At 57.8% G+C, this 21,496-nt stretch overlaps 1 protein-coding gene across 1 annotated transcript in view; it reads left to right on the top strand.

The window, feature by feature from the left end:
* Positions 1-207: 207 nt before the first annotated feature.
* The window catches only part of LOC137366705 (BAR/IMD domain-containing adapter protein 2-like), a 33,311-nt gene continuing 12,022 nt past the window's right edge, over positions 208-21,496 (top strand). Inside the window, exons 1-6 of the mRNA XM_068028376.1 lie at positions 208-275; positions 2,388-2,540; positions 9,846-10,058; positions 12,413-12,614; positions 15,972-16,161; positions 16,387-16,458. Coding sequence (XP_067884477.1) covers positions 2,397-2,540; positions 9,846-10,058; positions 12,413-12,614; positions 15,972-16,161; positions 16,387-16,458 — 821 coding nt within the window. The 5' untranslated portion in view covers positions 208-275; positions 2,388-2,396. The remainder of the gene's footprint in view (positions 276-2,387; positions 2,541-9,845; positions 10,059-12,412; positions 12,615-15,971; positions 16,162-16,386; positions 16,459-21,496) is intronic.

Raw genomic sequence — 21,496 nt, 5'->3', positions numbered from 1 at the left:
TTGGGGGAGAGAGAGAGAGAGTGGGGGAGAGAGAGAGAGAGTGGGGGAGAGAGAGAGAGAGAGAGAGAGAGAGAGAGAGAGAGTGGGGGAGAGAGAGAGAGAGAGAGAGTGGGGAGAGAGAGAGAGAGGAAGTGATTTGTCGCAGTCGACTCCTTTCTGCAGGACATCCTGAAACACCTCCGCAGCAAGGGCAATTTTGAGGCACAGACATTACTGCAGTGTAGGAATTGCAGCAGCTCATTCGCGCACACCAAGATCCAACGAATAGTAATGCGGTAATGATTCACGAGAATGATTGCAGGGATGAGGAACATCAGGCATGATGACAGATTGGAGAAGTTGGGACTGTTCACCTTGGAGAAGAGAAGGTTGAGGAGATTTGATCGAGAGGTCTGGACAGAGTAGATAGGGAGAAACTAGAGAGAGGATATACATCTCCCTCCGACAGTGCAGCACTCCCTCAGTACTGACACCGGGGGAGTGTCGGCCTGGATTATGGAGATCAAGTCCTAGAGTATATACATCTCCCTCCAACAGTGCAGCACTCCCTCAGTACTGACACCGGGGGAGTGTCGGTCTGGATTATGGAGATCAAGTCCTAGAGTATATACATCTCCCTCTGACAGTGCAGCACTCCCTCAGTACTGACACCGGGGGAGTGTCGGCCTGGATTATGGAGATCAAGTCCTAGAGTATATACATCTCTGTCCGACAGTGCAGCACTCCCTCAGTACTGACACCAGGGGAGTGTCGGCCTGGATTATGGAGATCAAGTCCTCGAGTATATACATCTCCCTCTGACAGTGCAGCACTCCCTCAGTACTGACACCGGGGGAGTGTCGGTCTGGATTATAGAGATCAAGTCCCAGAGTATATACATCTCCCTCCGACAGTGCAGCACTCCCTCAGTACTGACACCGGGGAGTGTCGGCCTGGATTATGGAGATCAAGTCCTAGAGTATATACATCTCCCTCCGACAGTGCGGCACTCCCTCAGTACTGACACCGGGGGAGTGTCGGTCTGGATTATAGAGATCAAGTCCTAGAGTATATACATCTCCCTCCGACAGTGCAGCACTCCCTCAGTACTGACACCGGGGGAGTGTCGGTCTGGATTATGGAGATCAAGTCCTAGAGTATATACATCTCCCTCCGACAGTGCAGCACTCCCTCAGTACTGACACTGGAGAGTGTCGGCCTGGATTATGGAGATCAAGTCCTGGAGTATATACATCTCCCTCCGACAGTGCAGCACTCCCTCAGTACTGGCACCAGGGGAGTGTCGGCCTGGATTATGGAGATCAACTCCTAGAGTATATACATCTCCCTCCGACAGTGCAGCACTCCCTCAGTACTGACACCGGGGAGTGTCGGCCTGGATTATGGAGATCAAGTCCTAGAGTATATACATCTCCCTCTGACAGTGCAGCACTCCCTCAGTACTGGCACCGGGGGAGTGTCGGCCTGGATTATGGAGATCAAGTCCTAGAGTATATACATCTCCCTCCGACAGTGCAGCACTCCCTCAGTACTGACACCGGGGAGTGTCGGCCTGGATTATGGAGATCAAGTCCTAGAGTATATACATATCTCTCCGACAGTGCAGCACTCCCTCAGTACTGACACTGGAGAGTGTCGGCCTGGATTATGGAGATCAAGTCCTGGAGTATATACATCTCCCTCCGACAGTGCAGCACTCCCTCAGTACTGACACCGGGGGAGTGTCGGTCTGGATTATGGAGATCAAGTCCTAGAGTATATACATCTCCCTCCGACAGTGCAGCACACCCTCAGTACTGACACCGGGGAGTGTCGGCCTGGATTATAGAGATCAAGTCCTAGAGTATATACATCTCCCTCCGACAGTGCAGCACTCCCTCAGTACTGACACCGGGGGAGTGTCGGTCTGGATTATGGAGATCAAGTCCTAGAGTATATACATCTCCCTCTGACAGTGCAGCACTCCCTCAGTACTGACACCGGGGGAGTGTCGGTCTAGATTATGGAGATCAAGTCCTAGAGTATATACATCTCCCTCCGACAGTGCAGCACTCCCTCAGTACTGACACCGGGGGAGTGTCGGTCTAGATTATGGAGATCAGTTCCTTTGGAAGCGGGACAGGGAAGTGGGGGTGTGAGTGTGTTGGGGGGAGAGTGACAGTATAACTCTTGCACATTTCCGAGACTCGCTCGGTGGAAGTTTCCCGATAAAACACCGGGCGTTGTTTCTGGAGACCCTGCCACTTCTCCGGCTCCTGGTCTCCCCACACCCGTTTGCCCTGGGTGTAGTCTTTCAGGCCGAGCAGATGTGATAACACAATTGTGACAGTTCAGGACAGGCCTCTGACATTCTCTCCCTTTAACCTTTCCCATTCCCCTCCTTCCAGTTCGTGGAGATGATCAGCTGTAGACAGGGAGACCTGGATCAGCTGGTGGCCAGAGGTTACACAGCTGCCCTGGTGGAGGAGAGACAACGATACTGCTTCCTTGTTGATCGACAGTGCGCGGTTTCCAAACACTTCAGCCTGTACCACGACAAGGCAAGTAGTCAACGTGACCATCGTGCGCACTGTATCTAACCCCCCCGTTTTTTTTTCTCGTTTTTTTTTAGACAGGAAGTGCTTCACAAATTGCCCAGCCAATCCCGCTACGTACCTGTCCTGGGAGTGTTTGATGGGACAGTGTAGAGGGAGCTTTACTCTGTATCTAACCCCCGTACTGTACCTGTCCTGGAGTGTTTGATGGGGGACAGTGTAGAGGGAGCTTTACTCTGTATCTAACTCCCCATTTTTTTTTTATGTCGAGGGAGCCTTTATTCCTCAGGCCCCCTTTATATACACACTTATATTTTTAAAATAACTTTATTAAAACCAGATAAATAAACAAAAAACTCAAATTAAAATGCCATTCTCGGCGTCGACGATGCACTCCAGTCCCTGCGGTGCCCACCGGTCGCGGAAGGCCTCAAGCGTACCGGCGGACACCGCATGCTCCTTTTCCAGGGACACCCGGGCGCGAACGTAACCGCGGAAGAGGGGCAGGCAATCGGGGAGGACGGAACCCCCGACGGCCCGCAACCTGGACCTGTGAATTGCCACCTTGGCCAGGCCCAGGAGCAGACCGACGAGGAGATCCTCCTCCCGGCCCAAGCCCCTCCGCACCGGGTGCCCAAAGATCAGGAGCGTGGGACTGAAGTGCAGCCAGAATTTGAGGAGCAGCCCCTTCAGATACTCAAAGAGGGGCTGCAACCTCGCACACTCCGTATAAATGTGGAACACGGACTCGTCCAGGCCGCAGAAAGTACAGGTGGCCTGGGAGTCCGTGAACCTACTTAAAAGCCTATTGCACGGGACTGCTCTGTGCAGCACCCTCCACCCAGGTCCCCGATGTAAAGGGGGAAGACTCCCGCGTAGAGAGACCTCCATCGGGGTTTCCCCTCGCCGCCAGATGGCAACGCGGACCGCCAGGGCGTGTCCGGCCGGCTGACGAGGGCGAGGAAGTGGAAAGTGTGCAGGAGCAGCCCGTACAGGAAACCCCTCCGCGCCGATTGGAATGGCACGGAGGGCATTCCCGAGAGGCGGCTCGGGTTGTGCGGGACCGGCTCCCGAGGAGGGTTTCGGGGCCTGGGTCCGATGAGCAGTTCCGGCCCAGCGGGGGTCAGCTCGGCCGGGATCGCTCCGCACTCCCGAGCCCCCTCGCCACCCACAGTGAGGGGCGTCCCGGGGGTTTCAGCTACTCCTCCGCCCGCCGGACCGTCCCCGGAGTCGGCCGCCCGGACAGCCGAGGCGCTCTCCTCCGCCGGCGGGGGAGCGCCCTGACTGGAGGCGACCATGTTCCAGACTCGGAAAAGATCCCGGTAAAAGACAGGCAACTCCCTCAGAGAGGCGCGGCTAACGGACTCCACCGGGAGCTGCGTGTCGTCTTGAAGGCAGTGACACTGGCGGAAAAAATACGTCGCCAGCGCACACCATCTGGGAGGACGCTCGACGTACAGGTATCTCTGCAGGGTCCGAAGGCGGAGAGTCGCAGCCTGGGTGCGGACGCACACCAGCGACTGACCGCCCTCCTCGATCGGGAGACTCAGGACCGCGGCAGAGACCCAGTGTTTCCTCTTGCCCCAGAAGAAATCGACGAGTTTCTTCTGGATCTTGGTGGCAAATACAGGGGGCGGGGCCAAAGTGACCAACCGGTACCACAGCATGGAGGCCACCAGTTGGTTTATGACCAACGCTCGGCCCCTGTAGGAAAGCACTCGGAGCAGTCCTGTCCAGCGCCCCAGCCGAGCGGTGACTTTCGCCTCCAACTCCTGCCAGTTTGCCGGCCAGGCTTCCTCAGCGGGGCTAAGGTGGACTCCCAGATAGAGGAGGTGCGTGGTGCTCCACGCAAAAGGTGTCATCTCCTCCGGCAGGGAATCCACCCGCCACTGACCAACCAGGAGTCCGGAACATTTCTCCCAATTGATCCTCGCGGAGGACGCGGCAGAAAAGGTCTGCTGGCAGTCGCGCATCCTCCGCGAGTCAACGGGATCTGTGATTGCGAGGAGCACGTCGTCGGCGTAAGCCGAGAGGACGACCCGCATGGCCGGCTCGCGCAGAGCCAATCCCGTCAACCTCCTGCGAAGCAGGCACAGGAAGGGCTCCACGCAGATGGTATACAATTGGCCGGACATGGGGCACCCCTGACGCACTCCTCTCCCAAATCGAAGGGGCGCCGTCAAGGACCCGTTAACTTTGACTAGACACTCTGCGGCGGCGTATAAAAGTCGGACCCGGGCCACGAAATGCGGCCCGAGTCCGAAAGCGCGCAGAGTCCCGAAAAGGTAATCGTGATCCACCCTGTCGAACGCCTTCTCCTGATCGAGGGAGAGAAAGGCGACCGACTGACCAGTCCTCTGGGAAAGATGGATCAGGTCCCGGACCAGGTGGATGTTGTCCTGGATGGACCGGCCCGGGACCGTGTAGGACTGGTCGGGGTGGATCATGTGGGCCAGCACGGAGCCCAGGCGGGTAGACATAGCCCGGGCAAAGATCTTATAATCCGTGCTGAGGAGGGAGACCGGACGCCAGTTTTTAAGCAGGCGGAGATCGCCCCTCTTCGGCAGCAGGACGATGACCGCCCTGCGCCACGAGAGGGGCATCTCCCCGGTCGCCAGGCTTTCCCCCAGGACCCGCGCGTAATCGTCCCCCAGGACGTCCCAGAACGCCCTGAGGAACTCCACGGTCAACCCATCCAGCCCTGGGGATTTGCCCCTCGAGAGCTGGTGGAGGGCGCCAGTCAGCTCCGCCAACGTGAGCGGAGCCTCCAATCCTTCGGCGCCCTCCGGGCTGACCTGCGGCAGGTCCTCCCACAAAACTCTGCGCGCATCCTCGCTGGACGGATCCGGAGAGAACAACGCACTGTAATACGTCCGGACCAGGAGGCCCATTCCCTCCGGATCCGTGATGGAGGATCCGTCGTCGGCCAGCAGCTCGACAAGCTGCTTACGGACCCCCCGCCATTTTTCCAGCGAGTAGAAGAAGGGTGAGGCGCGGTCCAAATCTTCCAGGATCTGGATCCGCGACCTCACGTACGCGCCTCGGGACCCTATGAGCTGCAGGTTCCTCAGCGCGCCCTTCTTCTCTTTGTACGCCTGCCACAGGGCCGGGTCCGCGACGGCATGACCGAGGCGGGATTCCAAGTCGAGCACCTCCCTCTCAAGGCGCCCGACCTCGGCTTCCCGCCTCTTGGTCGACCCCTTCGCGTACTCCTGACAGAAGACGCGGATGTGAGTCTTGCCCACATCCCACCATAGCCTCAAGGAGGGGAAGCCCCCCTGCTTCCTTCTCCAGTCGGCCCAGAATCGACAGAACGAGTCCCGAAATCGCACGTCCTCCAGCAGCCGGTTGTTAAAGTGCCAGTACGCGGACCCCGCCCGCGTGCGGAGCGGAGTGAACTCCGCCCACACCAGGCGGTGGTCCGAGCACGGCACCAGCCGCATGGAGGCCGCCGAAACGCGGGAGACGTACGCCTGCGAAATGTAGAGGCGGTCGATTCGCGACCCCCCTCCTCCAGACCTCCACGTGAAGGCGCTGGAGTCGGGATGGAGATTCCGCCAGACGTCCACCAAGTTAAGGGAGCTGATCAGTCCCCTCAACTTCTCCACCGACGCTTGGCCGCGCTGGGGACCGGAGCGATCCCCCACCTCGAGGGTGCAGTTAAAATCCCCCCCGAGGATGATGCACTCGCCGCTGTCGATGGAGCTCAAGAGAGCGGACACTTCTTCAAAGAAGCGCGCTTGCAAAGCGCCGGGCCTGGGCGCGTACACGTTCACAAAGTGGAGCGGCACGCTACCCAGGCGAACGGCGAGGTGGAGCAAGCGGCCCGGCACTAGCTCCTTGAACCCCAAGATCTCCGGCTGAAAAGTCGGGGCCAACAAGATAGCCACCCCACTAGAAATAGGGGTGAGGTGACTCATGTAGACCCCACCCTGCCACTCCAGGAGCCAGGTGGCTTCGTCTCCCGGAACGGTGTGGGTTTCCTGCAGAAAGCTCACCGCGTATCTCCCTTCCCTAAGGACTGAGAGATTGTGAAATCTGCGGTGAGCCCCTCTGCTGCCGTTGATGTTGAGGCTGGCTATGGTTATCTTCATGTCAAAGGTACGTAAAACCCGTCACCAACAGCTCACTGTGAGGAGGGAGTGGAAGTGCACCTGGCCCTCCACTCCCCCAGCAACCCATTGAGGAACACATTAAAACGGCGCCTCTCAACCAGTTTCACGTCCGCGCGCTTGCCCGCTATCTTAAGGGCGGCACGGACGGACTGGATGATCAGCGCCAGATTCGACCAACGGTCGAGGGCCAGCTGAACTTTATTGCGGCAACCTCTGCAAGCCGCGAGGAAATCCCGGAGTTCCGCCGTGGGGATGAGAGGAGATTCGGTGGGAGGCACGAGGGACTCCACCACCTCACTGGCGATGGAATCAAGATCATCCTCCGTGCCCCGCACCGAATCCCCATCCTCCTCCGGGTCGTCACCGCCAGCGGCCGACACATCCACCACACACTGTGGGGCGGACGTCCCGGCCGCGCCAGCTGGTCCCGCCTCCGTCACGGTCCCACCCCCAGGATCGATGGCAGAGTCCTCCTCTCTGGGTTCTATTGTGAAACTGGAGCCTGTAGGCACCAGCGGTTCAGGACCCCCCTCCACCTCCATCCCCAGGCCAATGAGTGGTCCAGGGGAGACAGAAGTTCCGGACTCCGGGAAACCAGCCGGAGCCAAGAGTGGAGGCGGCGAGAGGAGGCCATCTCCCGCTCCGCCAGCACCCACAGGCCCAGCAGATGGGGCAGCATTCTCAGTTATAACTGGGTCGGGTGTCTCCTGGTTGGTGGTGGACTCCGGCTGGGAGGCCCGACCCTCTGGGGCCTCGCCCTCCCCTTCATTCAGGGCACCCGACCCAGTAGCAGTGGCGGAATGGACGGTTTCCCCAGGCTCCCCCACCACAAGCAGGGCCCCACTTACTCCTTCAGGAGGGGCCTCACGTACCGGGGCCATCCCCTCCCCTCCATCCTGAGGAATAGGGAGCACCTGCCCGGACTTTGCAGCCTTGGTGGTGGCGGTAGGGGGCACCTGAGGACCAGAAACAGGAGGCAGCTCCCCTCCAACAGATGGGCCCTGCACCTCAGGGCCCTGTGTTATTTCTGTGGAGGGGTGCCTTCTCCTCTTTTTCGCACTTGGGCGCGGAGACTCAGAGACCTCCATGTCATCAGAGGCCTCCGCCTCCGCACCCTTTTTTCCTTTTTTAGTCACCCTGGGCCTGAGCCCAGCCCTGGGACAGGTGGATTCCATGGGAATGGGCTTTGGGCTGAGCTCAGGCTCGGGTTGAGTCAAAGTGTCCAGGGGACGCGCCTCACGATGTTTCTTTTTTCCCCGCGTCTTCCTTCCGCTCGGACGGACGCTCCCCTCCCCGCCAGAGGCTGTGAAAACCACAGCCTCCGGAACCGACTGAGCGGTGTCTGTTGGATGTGCGGGGGGAGTGGGAGGAGGTGCTGTGGAACCACTCTGGGCCGCCGAGGTGGAGCTGGCGGCCGGGAGGTTGGGGCAGTTCTTCCGAACATGCCCCACCCCCTTGCAGACGTGGCACCGCGCCCCGTCCGAGGTCCAAAAGACGCGGTAGGCCGTCCCCTGGAACTCCACATTAAATTGGCCCTCCGTGTCCTCCTCCCGCGCCAGCTGCATAAATAACTGGCGGCGGAAGGAGTAGACATGTTGGAGGCTGTGCTCCCGAAGACCAAGCCGGACTGGGGTGATCCCCGACCTCACCTCCCCCAGATGGTGCAGGTGGGGGAGGAGGAGCTCACTGGGAATGAAGGGTGGGACGTTGGACAACATTATCCGATGCGCAGTGGCCCCCAGAGGGTCCACTGGCAGGAAGGTCCCCCCCACAGTGAGCCCTTTACTCAGGGCCAGGGACACCGCCCGCTCGGTCTTCAAAAAGAACACAGCCTTCCCATACATCTTTGAGGCCGCAACAATGGCCGAGGGGCCGACAACCACGGCCATTGCCTTAACGCAGGCCTCAATAGACATGTTGGGGTGGGGATAGCTCTTCACCCCATGGCTGCATGTCAATAATTTAAAGGGTGACGGGGCCACGTGGGCAGCCACAGAAGCTGCAGCTGCGTAGGTAGTAGAGGGCCCCGCCACCGGTGATGAAGGGCTTGCCATGGGTCCAAGAGCTAAACCCACCCCAAATTGTGGACTTGCACACCAAATATCAGCGATTTAACTGAAAATATTGAATGTGTAGTAAAGACAAACAAACAAACAACAGATTAGTGGAGAGGCTGAGGTAATAGAGGAGAGGCAAAGGCAGGCTGGAAGGGATGACTTGCTTTCTGGAGGTGGTGCTCACAGTACACTTAAAACAGTCTTTGAAGTTGGTCTTCCGGTCTTCTGGTTGGGGGAGACGTCTTCACCTGGGTCAGCTGAAGCTGCCCAGGCACTATCTATCCCCTTCCGTCTGTTTAGCTGGGCAGCTTCAGCTGACCCAGGCTTGGCAATTGGGGTGGGGAGGGAGCTTCCCTGTGTGCTTTTGCAGCAGCACAGACTCCTGTTGAATTGGCAGCCCCACCCCTTGTTGTTCCAGCCACTTGTTCCTCCCCCATCAGTCCAAAGTAAATTACTGGTGTTCAGCACCCACCTCCAGACAAAGCCTTGTTTCCAACAAAAAAAGAATGTCACTTTCTTCTCTTTTAAAGGTGATTGTTGTTGGAGTTTTCCTCTGCTTGTTTGTAGAAGCTCTCCCTTGCTCAGTGTAGCTCCTCTCTCCACCTCTGCAACCTCCAACTGCCACCAGCACTCTCAGCTGCACCTCATTGATGCACTCAGGCTCCCAAATCAGTGGGCAGCCAATCCCAGTGCTGTATCTGTCCTGGGAGTGTTTGATGGGGGACAGTGTAGAGGTTGCTTTACTCTGTATCTCACCCCCCTGTACTGTTCCTGTCCTGGGAGTGTTTGATGGGGGACAGTGTAGAGGTTGCTTTACTCTGTATCTCACCCCCCCCGTACTGTACCTGTCCTGGGAGTGTTTGATGGGGGACAGTGTAGAGGGAGCTTTACTCTGTATCTAACCCCCCGTACTGTACCTGTCCTGGGAGTGTTTGATGGGGGACAGTGTAGAGGGAGCTTTACTCTGTATCTAACCCCCCGTACTGTACCTGTCCTGGGAGTGTTTGATGGGGGACAGTGTAGAGGGAGCTTTACTCTGTATCTAACCGCATGCCAATGCCAATGTTGACCGTTCCCCTCCCATGAACCTCTGACCTCCTCCTCCTCAATGACATTCCCTCTTGCCGTCCTGGGAACAGGTTAAGGATCTCCTGATGCACAAGCTGGTCAGCTGGCAGAATTCCTGCTCGGACCCCAGCCGTATCCCAGAGCGGGTATGGACGCTGGTAAAGCAGACAGCGACGAGCAACTCCGGACCGGTCATCGCAGAGCCTGGCCCCGCCAACAAGCCCCTTGGGAGCCCACCGGAGCCTGCCCCACTAGCGGGGGAAAGTGGGTTGTCCCCGAGTCACGTGAGTTCTGTTCACCTCAATTATCCCTGGCATGGTAGCGGGGGGTGTGTACTGAGGGAGACGGGAGCCTCTCGGTCCCTGTGGGTGAGGGTCAGTGCGTACTGAGGGAGACGGGAGCCTCTCGGTCCCTGTGGGTGAGGGTCAGTTTGTACTGAGGGAGTCGGGAGCCTCTCGGTCCCTGTGGGTGAGGGTAGGTGCGTATTGAGGGAGACGGGAGCCTCTCGGTCCCTGTGGGTGAGGGTCAGTGTGTACTGAGGGAGACGGGAGCCTCTCGGTCCCTGTGGGTGAGGGTCAGTGTGTACTGAGGGAGACGGGAGCATCTCGGTCCCTGTGGGTGAGGGTCAGTGTGTATAGAGGGAGACGGGAGCCTCTCGATCCCTGTGGGTGAGGGTCAGTGTGTACTGAGGGAGACGGGAGCCTCTCAGTCCCTGTGGGTGAGGGTCAGTGTGTACTGAGGGAGACGGCAGCCTCTCGGTCCCTGTGGGTGAGGGTCAGTGTGTACTGAGGGAGACGGGAGCCTCTCGGTCCCTGTGGGTGAGGGTCAGTGTGTACTGAGGGAGTCGGGAACCTCTCGGTCCCTGTGGGTGAGGGTCAGTGTGTACTGAGGGAGACGGGAGCCTCTCAGTCCCTGTGGGTGAGTGTCAGTGTGTACTGAGGGAGACGGGAGCCTCTCGGTCCCTGTGGGTGTGGGTCAGTGTGTACTGAGGGAGACGGGAGCCTCTCGGTCCCTGTGGGTGAGGGTCAGTGTGTACTGAGGGAGACGGGAGCCTCTCGGTCCCTGTGGGTGAGGGTCAGTGTGTACTGAGGGAGACGGGAGCCTCTCGGTCCCTGTGGGTGAGGGTCCGTGTGGATACTGAGGGAGACGGGTGCCTCTCGGTCCCTGTGGGTGAGGGTCGGTGTGTACTGAGGGAGACGGGAGCCTCTCGGTCCCTGTGGGTGAGGGTCGGTGTGTACTGAGGGAGACGGGAGCCTCTCGGTCCCTGTGGGTGAGGGTCCGTGTGGATACTGAGGGAGACGGGTGCCTCTCGGTCCCTGTGGGTGAGGGTCGGTGTGTACTGAGGGAGACGGGAGCCTCTCGGTCCCTGTGGGTGAGGGTCAGTGTGTACTGAGGGAGACGGGAGCCTCTCGGTGCCTGTGGGTGAGGGTCAGTGTGTACTGAGGGAGACGGGAGCCTCTCGGTCCCTGTGGGTGAGGGTCAGTGTGTACTGAGGGAGACGGGAGCCTCTCGGTCCCTGTGGGTGAGGGTCAGTGTGTACTGAGGGAGACGGGTGCCTCTCGGTCCCTGTGGGTGAGGGTCAGTGTGTACTGAGGGAGACGGGTGCCTCTCGGTCCCTGTGGGTGAGGGTCAGTGCGGGTACTGAGGGAGACGGGTGCCTCTCGGTCCCTGTGGGTGAGGGTCAGTGCGGGTACTGAGGGAGACGGGAGCCTCTCGGTCCCTGTGGGTGGGGGTCAGTGTGTACTGAGGGAGACGGGAGCCTCTCGGTCCCTGTGGGTGTGGGTCAGTGTGTACTGAGGGAGACGGGAGCCTCTCGGTCCCTGTGGGTGAGGGTCAGTGTGTACTGAGGGAGACGGGAGCCTCTCGGTCCCTGTGGGTGAGGGTCAGTGTGTACTGAGGGAGACGGGAGCCTCTCGGTCCCTGTGGGTGAGGGTCCGTGTGGATACTGAGGGAGACGGGTGCCTCTCGGTCCCTGTGGGTGAGGGTCGGTGTGTACTGAGGGAGACGGGAGCCTCTCGGTCCCTGTGGGTGAGGGTCGGTGTGTACTGAGGGAGACGGGAGCCTCTCGGTCCCTGTGGGTGAGGGTCCGTGTGGATACTGAGGGAGACGGGTGCCTCTCGGTCCCTGTGGGTGAGGGTCGGTGTGTACTGAGGGAGACGGGAGCCTCTCGGTCCCTGTGGGTGAGGGTCGGTGTGTACTGAGGGAGACGGGTGCCTCTCAGTCCCTGTGGGTGAGGGTCAGTGTGTACTGAGGGAGACGGGAGCCTCTCGGTCCCTGTGGGTGAGGGTCAGTGTGTACTGAGGGAGACGGGAGCCTCTCGGTCCCTGTGGGTGAGGGTCAGTGTGTACTGAGGGAGACGGGAGCCTCTCAGTCCCTGTGGGTGAGGGTCAGTGTGTACTGAGGGAGACGGGAGCCTCTCGGTCCCTGTGGGTGAGGGTCAGTGTGTACTGAGGGAGACGGGAGACTCTCGGTCCCTGTGGGTGAGGGTCCGTGTGGATACTGAGGGAGACGGGTGCCTCTCGGTCCCTGTGGGTGGGGGTCAGTGCGGGTACTGAGGGAGACGGAAGCCTCTCGGTCACTGATAGACCAGGTTAAAATCCAGGTTGTTTGTTTGTCGACTATCTTTTGCTTTTTGCAGATATCGACCCTGCAGGTTCCTAATGGAGGATCCCAGAAACGGCATGCAATGGAAATGGTACCTCTGAGATTTTCCGAGTGTCCCTCCTCAGCCCGTGACTCGATATCCACACTGCCACTGCCTCCGAAAACAAACGACACCTCCTCAGGCACCCTCCCCCCCCGTAAGACTGGTACTGAGGATCATCTGGACTCTGCTTCTGGTGAGTGATGATGCAGGACTGGGAATGGGACCTGGGGAAAACATCCGACAGCACAGAGCCTGGGTTAGAGAGACAGAGAGAGAGGGGGAAATCAGTCAGGGTTCCTGCTCCTGATCACTGTCCAGTGACTCCTGGGTTAGAGAGAGAGGGGGAAATCAGCCAGGGTTCCTGCTCCTGATCACTGTACAGTGACCCCTGGGTTAGAGAGAGAGAGAGAGAGGGGAAATCAGCCAGGGTTCCTGCTCCTGATCACTGTCCAGTGACCCCTGGGTTAGAGAGAGAGAGAGAGAGGGGAAATCAGCCAGGGTTCCTGCTCCTGATCACTGTCCAGTGACCCCTGGGTTAGAGAGAGAGAGAGAGGGGAAATCTGCCAGGGTTCCTGCTCCTGATCACTGTCCAGTGACCCCTGGGTTAGAGAGAGAGAGAGAGAGAGAGAGGGGGGAATCAGCCAGGGTTCCTGCTCCTGATCACTGTCCTGTAACCCCTGGGTTAGAGAGAGAGAGAGAGGGGAAATCAGCCAGGGTTCCTGCTCCTGATCACTGTCCAGTGACCCCTGGGTTAGAGAGAGAGAGAGGGAAATCAGCCAGGGTTCCTGCTCCTGATCACTGTCCAGTGACCCCTGGGTTAGAGAGAGAGAGAGAGGGGGAAATCAGTCAGGGTTCCTGCTCCTGATCACTGTCCAGTGACTCCTGGGTTAGAGAGAGAGAGAGGGAAATCAGCCAGGGTTCCTGCTCCTGATCACTGTCCAGTGACCCCTGGGTTAGAGAGAGAGAGAGAGGGGGAAATCAGCCAGGGTTCCTGCTCCTGATCACTGTCCAGTGACCCCTGGGTTAGAGAGAGAGAGGGGGAAATCAGCCAGGGTTCCTGCTCCTGATCACTGTCCAGTGTCCCCTGGGTTAGAGAGAGTGAGAGAGAGGGAAATCAGCCAGGGTTCCTGCTCCTGATCACTGTCCAGTGACCCCTGGGTTAGAGAGAGAGAGGGGGAAATCAGTCAGGGTTCCTGCTCCTGATCACTGTCCAGTGACCCCTGGGTTAGAGAGAGAGAGAGGGAAATCAGTCAGGGTTCCTGCTCCTGATCACTGTCCAGTGACGCCTGGGTTAGAGAGAGAGAGAGAGGGGAAATCAGCCAGGGTTCCTGTTCCTGATCACTGTCCAGTGACCCCTGGGTTAGAGAGAGAGAGAGAGAGGGAAATCAGCCAGGGTTCCTGCTCCTGATCACTGTCCAGTGACCCCTGGGTTAGAGAGAGAGAGAGAGAGGGAAATCAGCCAGGGTTCCTGCTCCTGTTCACTGTCCAGTGACCCCTGGGTTAGAGAGAGAGAGAGGGAAATCAGCCAGGGTTCCTGCTCCTGATCACTGTCCAGTGACCCCTGGGTTAGAGAGGGGAGGAAATCAGCCAGGGTTCCTGCTCCTGATCACTGTCCAGTGACCCCTGGGTTAGAGAGAGAGAGAGGGGAAATCAGCCAGGGTTCCTGCTCCTGATCACTGTCCTGTGTCTCCTGGGTTAGAGTGAGAGAGGGGGAAATCAGTCAGGGTTCCTGCTCCTGATCACTGTCCAGTGACCCCTGGGTTAGAGAGAGAGAGGGGGAGATCAGCCAGGGTTCCTGCTCCTGATCACTGTCCAGTGTCTCCTGGGTTAGAGAGAGAGGGGGGAAATCAGTCAGGGTTCCTGCTCCTGATCACTGTCCAGTGACCCCTCGGTTAGAGAGAGAGAGGGAAATCAGTCAGGGTTCCTGCTCCTGATCACTGTCCAGTGACCCCTGGGATAGAGAGAGAGAGAGAGGGGAAATCTGCCAGGGTTCCTGCTCCTGATCACTGTCCAGTGACCCCTGGGTTAGAGAGAGAGAGAGAGAGAGAGAGAGGGGGGAATCAGCCAGGGTTCCTGCTCCTGATCACTGTCCTGTAACCCCTGGGTTAGAGAGAGAGAGAGAGGGGAAATCAGTCAGGGTTCCTGCTCCTGATCACTGTCCAGTGACCCCTGGGTTAGAGAGAGAGAGAGAGAGGGGAAATCAGCCAGGGTTCCTGCTCCTGATCACTGTCCAGTGAACCCTGGGTTCGTGAGAGAGAGGGAAATCAGCCACGGTTCCTGCTCCTGATCACTGTCCAGTGACCCCTGGGTTAGAGAGAGAGAGAGAGAGGGAAATCAGCCAGGGTTCCTGCTCCTGATCACTGTCCAGTGACCCCTGGGTTAGAGAGAGAGAGAGAGAGGGAAATCAGCCAGGGTTCCTGCTCCTGATCACTGTCCAGTGACCCCTGGGTTAGAGAGAGAGAGAGGGAAATCAGCCAGGGTTCCTGCTCCTGATCACTGTCCAGTGACCTCAGGATTAGAGAGAGAGAGAGAGAGAGGGAAATCAGCCAGGGGGGAAATCAGCCAGGGTTCCTGCTCCTGATCACTGTCCTGTGTCTCCTGGGTTAGAGAGAGAGGGGGGGAAATCAGCCAGGGTTCCTGCTCCTGATCACTGTCCTGTGTCTCCTGGGTTAGAGAGAGAGGGGGGGAAATCAGCCAGGGTTCCTGCTCCTGATCACTGTCCAGTGACCCCTGGGTTAGAGAGAGAGAGGGGGAGATCAGCCAGGGTTCCTGCTCCTGATCACTGTCCAGTGTCTCCTGGGTTAGAGAGAGAGGGGGAAATCAGTCAGGGTTCCTGCTCCTGATCACTGTCCAGTGACCCCTGGGTTAGAGAGAGAGAGAAGAGAGGGAAATCAGTCAGGGTTCCTGCTCCTGATCACTGTCCAGTGACCCCTGGGTTAGAGAGAGAGAGAGAGGGGAAATCTGCCAGGGTTCCTGCTCCTGATCACTGTCCAGTGACCCCTGGGTTAGAGAGAGAGAGAGAGAGAGAGAGAGAGAGGGGAAATCAGCCAGGGTTCCTGCTCCTGATCACTGTCCTGTAACCCCTGGGTTAGAGAGAGAGAGAGAGGGGAAATCAGCCAGGGTTCCTGCTCCTGATCACTGTCCAGTGACCCCTGGGTTAGAGAGAGAGAGAGAGGGGGAAATCAGCCAGGGTTCCTGCTCCTGATCACTGTCCAGTGAACCCTGGGTTCGTGAGAGAGAGGGAAAACAGCCACGGTTCCTGCTCCTGATCACTGTCCAGTGACCCCTGGGTTAGAGAGAGAGAGAGAGGGGGAAATCAGCCAGGGTTCCTGCTCCTGATCACTGTCCAGTGACCCCTGGGTTCGTGAGAGAGAGGGAAATCAGCCAGGGTTCCCGCTCTCGATCCTGGTGACCAGGCCCCCAGTCAGGGAATTTCGACAGGAGTCTTTCTTTGTGATGGAGATTTGGGTCGATGGAGGAACGGAGGGGCTGACATCCGGGAGGGCTTTTTCGAACTGAATTGTGTGTGTTCATGTTTGTCTTCTGCCAGGGGACCGCAGGACCCTCCCTAGAGCACCCCCGACTGTCAGCCTCGACCGCCCGAGGGTCCGCGCTGTCTTCGCCCACACAGCCGGTGAGAATGAGACTCTCCTGAGCTTCGAGGAGAACGACATTATCACCCTCCTGGTGTCCGAGGCGAAGGACGGATGGCATTACGGAGAGAGTGAGGTGACCAACAGGTGAGTTGATCAAAGAGGGAGCTTTTCAAAGTAGGAGAGAGAGGGAGGGAATTCCAGAGCTCGGGGGCACCCCCACAGGGCAGTGGAAGGATCGGCCGCTATTAATGACACTTCAGGCATCGCCCAATTGGCCGTCAAGTGCTTTGGGGCCTCCTGAGGTTGTGAAAGGTGCTATATAAATGCAGCTGTCTTTTTTCATCTCTCTCCCTCTCCCTCTCTGCGCAGGAAGGGCTGGTTTCCGTTCTCCTACACACAACCGCTCGGGGAGGACTCCATAGAACGACGATCCCATTGCAAGTAAGTGACCACGTCAGAGCACAGAACGAACTGGGGGCTGGGCGGTGGGTGTGTGCCCAAAGAACATCCCTTCTTCCCGCAACCAATCCCAGCGGACTGCAGAGATCCTCATCAAATCCCAATGGACCCGAACCCCTTCCCGTTCACTCCCACCGCACACAATCCCAATGGACCCAAACCCCTTCCCGTTCACTCCCACCCTACACAAACCCAATGGACCCAAACCCCTTCCCGTTCACTCCCACCGTACACAATCCCAATGGACCCAAACCCCTTCCCGTTCACTCCCACCATACACAATCCCAATGGACCCAAACACCTTCCCGTTCACTCCCACCCTACACAAACCCAATGGACCCAAACCCCTTCCCGTTCACTCCCACCGCACACAATCCCAATGGACCCAAACCCCTTCCCGTTCACTCCCACCGCACACAATCCCAATGGACCCAAACCCCTTCCCGTTCACTCCCACCGTACACAATCCCAATGGACCCAAACCCCTTCCCGTTCACTCCCACTGTACACAATCCCAATGGACCCGAACCCCTTCCCGTTCACTCCCATCGCACACAATCCCAATGGACCCAAACCCCTTCGCGTTCACTCCCACTGTACACAATCCCAATGGACCCGACCCCTTCCCGTTCACTCCCATCGCACACAATCCCAATGGACCCAAACCCCTTCGCGTTCACTCCCACTGTACACAATCCCAATGGACCCAAACCCCTTCCCGTTCACTCCCACCGTACACAATCCCAATGGACCCAAACCCCTTTCTGTTCACTCCCACTGTACACAATCCCAATGGACCCAAACCCCTTCCCGTTCACTCCCACCATACACAATCCCAATGGACCCAAACCCCTTCCCGTTCACTCCCACTGTACACAATCCCAATGGACCCAAACCCCTTCCCGTTCACTCCCACCGTACACAATCCCAATGGACCCAAACCCCTTCCCACTCACTCCCACCGTACACAATCCCAATGGACCCGAACCCCTTCCCGTTCACTCCCACCGTACACAATCCCAATGGACCCAAACCCCTTCCCACTCACTCCCACCGTACACAATCCCAATGGACCCAAACCCCTTCCCGTTCACTCCCACCGTACACAATCCCAATGGACCCAAACCCCTTCCCACTCACTCCCACCGTACACATTCCCAATGGACCCCAAACCCCTTCCCGTTCACTCCCATCGCACACAATCCCAATGGACCCAAACCCCTTCGCGTTCACTCCCACTGTACACAATCCCAATGGACCCGAACCCCTTCCCATTCACTCCCACAGTACACAAACCCAATGGACCCAAACCCCTTCCCGCTCACTCCCACTGTACACAAACCCAATGGACCCAAACCCCTTGCCGTTCACTCCCACTGTACACAATCCCAATGGACCCGAACCCCTTCCCGTTCACTCCCACTGTACACAATCCCAATGGACCCAAACCCCTTCCCGTTCACTCCCACCGTACACAAACCCAATGGACCCAAACCCCTTGCCGTTCACTCCCACTGTACACAATCCCAATGGACCCGAACCCCTTCCCGTTCACTCCCACTGTACACAATCCCAATGGAACCAAACCCCTTCCCGTTCACTCCCACTGTACACAATCCCAATGGACCCAAACCCCTTCCCGTTCACTCCCACCGTACACAATCCCAATGGACCCAAACCCCTTCCCGTTCACTCCCACGACACAATCCCAATGGACACAAACCCCTTCCCGTTCACTCCCACTGTACACAATCCCAATGGACCCGAACCCCTTCCCGTTCACTCCCACTGTACACAATCCCAATGGAACCAAACCCCTTCCCGTTCACTCCCACTGTACACAATCCCAATGGACCCAAACCCCTTCCCGTTCACTCCCACCGTACACAATCCCAATGGACCCAAACCCCTTCCCGTTCACTCCCACGACACAATCCCAATGGACACAAACCCCTTCCTGTTCACTCCCACCGTACACAATCCCAATGGACCCAAACCCCTTCCCGTTCACTCCCACCGTACACAATCCCAATGGACCCAAACCCCTTCCCGTTCACTCCCACGACACAATCCCAATGGACACAAACCCCTTCCTGTTCACTCCCACTGTACACCATCCCAATGGACCCAAACCCCTTCCCGTTCACTCCCACCGTACACAATCCCAATGGACCCAAACCCCTTCCCGTTCACTCCCACCGTACACAATCCCAATGGACCTGAACCCCTTCCCATTCACTCCCACTGTACACAAACCCAATGGACCCAAACCCCTTGCCGTTCACTCCCACTGTACACAATCCCAATGGACCCGAACCCCTTCCCGTTCACTCCCACTGTACACAATCCCAATGGACCCGAACCCCTTCCCGTTCACTCCCACCGTACACAATCCCAATGGACCCAAACCCCTTCCCACTCACTCCCACCGTACACAATCCCAATGGACCCGAACCCCTTCCCGTTCACTCCCATTGTACACAATCCCAATGGACCCGAACCCCTTCCCGTTCACTCCCACCGTACACAATCCCAATGGACCCAAACCCCTTCCCGTTCACTCCCACCGTACACAATCCCAATGGACCCAAACCCCTTCCCGTTCACTCCCACCATACACAATCCCAATGGACCCAAACCCCTTCCCGTTCACTCCCACTGTACACAATCCCAATGGACCCGAACCCCTTCCCGTTCACTCCCACCGTACACAATCCCAATGGACCCGAACCCCTTCCCGTTCACTCCCACCATACACAATCCCAATGGACCTGAACCCCTTGCCGTTCACTCCCACTGTACACAATCCCAATGGACCCAAACCCCTTGCCGTTCACTCCCACTGTACACAATCCCAATGGACCCAAACCGCTTCCTGTTCACTCCCACCGTACACAATCCCAATGGACCCAAACCCCTTCCCGTTCACTCCCACTGTACACAATCCCAATGGACCCGAACCCCTTCCCGTTCACTCCCACTGTACACAATCCCAATGGAACCAAACCCCTTCCCGTTCACTCCCACTACACAATCCCAATGGACCCAAACCCCTTCCCGTTCACTCCCACTACACAATCCCAATGGACACAAACCCCTTCCTGTTCACTCCCATTGTACACAATCCCAATGGACCCGAACCCCTTCCCGTTCACTCCCACCGTACACAATCCCAATGGACCCAAACCCCTTCCCACTCACTCCCACCGTACACAATCCCAATGGACCCGAACCCCTTCCCGTTCACTCCCACCGTACACAATCCCAATGGACCCAAACACCTTCCCGTTCACTCCCACCATACACAATCCCAATGGACCCAAACCCCTTCCCGTTCACTCCCACTGTACACAATCCCAATGGACCCGAACCCCTTCCCGTTCACTCCCACCGTACACAATCCCAATGGACCTGAACCCCTTCCCATTCACTCCCACAGTACACAATCCCAATGGACCCGAACCCCTTCCCGTTCACTCCCACCATACACAATCCCAATGGACCTGAACCCCTTGCCGTTCACTCCCACTGTACACAATCCCAATGGACCCGAACCCCTTCCCGTTCACTCCCACTGTACACAATCCCAATGGAACCAAACCCCTTCCCGTTCACTCCCACTACACAATCCCAATGGACCCAAACCCCTTCCCGTTCACTCCCACTACACAATCCCAATGGAACCAAACCCCTTCCCGTTCACTCCCACTACACAATCCCAATGGACCCAAACCCCTTCCCGTTCACTCCCACTACACAATCCCAATGGAACCAAACCCCTTCCCGTTCACTCCCACTACACAATCCCAATGGACCCAAACCCCTTCCCATTCACTCCCACTGTACACAATCCCAATGGACCCAAACCCCTTCGCGTTCACTCCCACTGTACACAATCCCAATGGACCCAAACCCCTTCCCATTCACTCCCACTGTACACAATCCCAATGGACCCAAACCCCTTCCCGTTCACTCCCACCGTACACAATCCCAATGGACCCAAACCCCTTCGCGTTCACTCCCACTGTACACAATCCCAATGGACCCAAACCCCTTCCCATTCACTCCCACTGTACACAATCCCAATGGACCCAAACCCCTTCCCATTCACTCCCACCGTACACAATCCCAATGGACCCAAACCCCTTCCCGTTCACTCCCACCGTACACAATCCCAATGGACCCAAACCCCTTCCCGTTCACTCCCACCGTACACAATCCCAATGGACCCAAACCCCTTCCCGTTCACTCCCACCGTACACAATCCCAATGGACCCAAACCCCTTCCCGTTCACTCCCACGACACAATCCCAATGGACACAAACCCCTTCCTGTTCACTCCCACTGTACACCATCCCAATGGACCCAAACCCCTTCCCGTTCACTCCCACCGTACACAATCCCAATGGACCCAAACCCCTTCCCGTTCACTCCCACCGTACACAATCCCAATGGACCTGAACCCCTTCCCATTCACTCCCACTGTACACAAACCCAATGGACCCAAACCCCTTGCCGTTCACTCCCACTGTACACAATCCCAATGGACCCGAACCCCTTCCCGTTCACTCCCACTGTACACAATCCCAATGGACCCGAACCCCTTCCCGTTCACTCCCACCGTACACAATCCCAATGGACCCAAACCCCTTCCCACTCACTCCCACCGTACACAATCCCAATGGACCCGAACCCCTTCCCGTTCACTCCCATTGTACACAATCCCAATGGACCCGAACCCCTTCCCGTTCACTCCCACCGTACACAATCCCAATGGACCCAAACCCCTTCCCGTTCACTCCCACCGTACACAATCCCAATGGACCCAAACCCCTTCCCGTTCACTCCCACCATACACAATCCCAATGGACCCAAACCCCTTCCCGTTCACTCCCACTGTACACAATCCCAATGGACCCGAACCCCTTCCCGTTCACTCCCACCGTACACAATCCCAATGGACCCGAACCCCTTCCCGTTCACTCCCACCATACACAATCCCAATGGACCTGAACCCCTT

This window comes from Heterodontus francisci, unplaced genomic scaffold (genome assembly GCF_036365525.1).
Source record: "Heterodontus francisci isolate sHetFra1 unplaced genomic scaffold, sHetFra1.hap1 HAP1_SCAFFOLD_1459, whole genome shotgun sequence".
Lineage (NCBI taxonomy): Eukaryota > Metazoa > Chordata > Chondrichthyes > Heterodontiformes > Heterodontidae > Heterodontus > Heterodontus francisci.
This window is presented reverse-complemented; position numbering and strand designations above follow the sequence as displayed.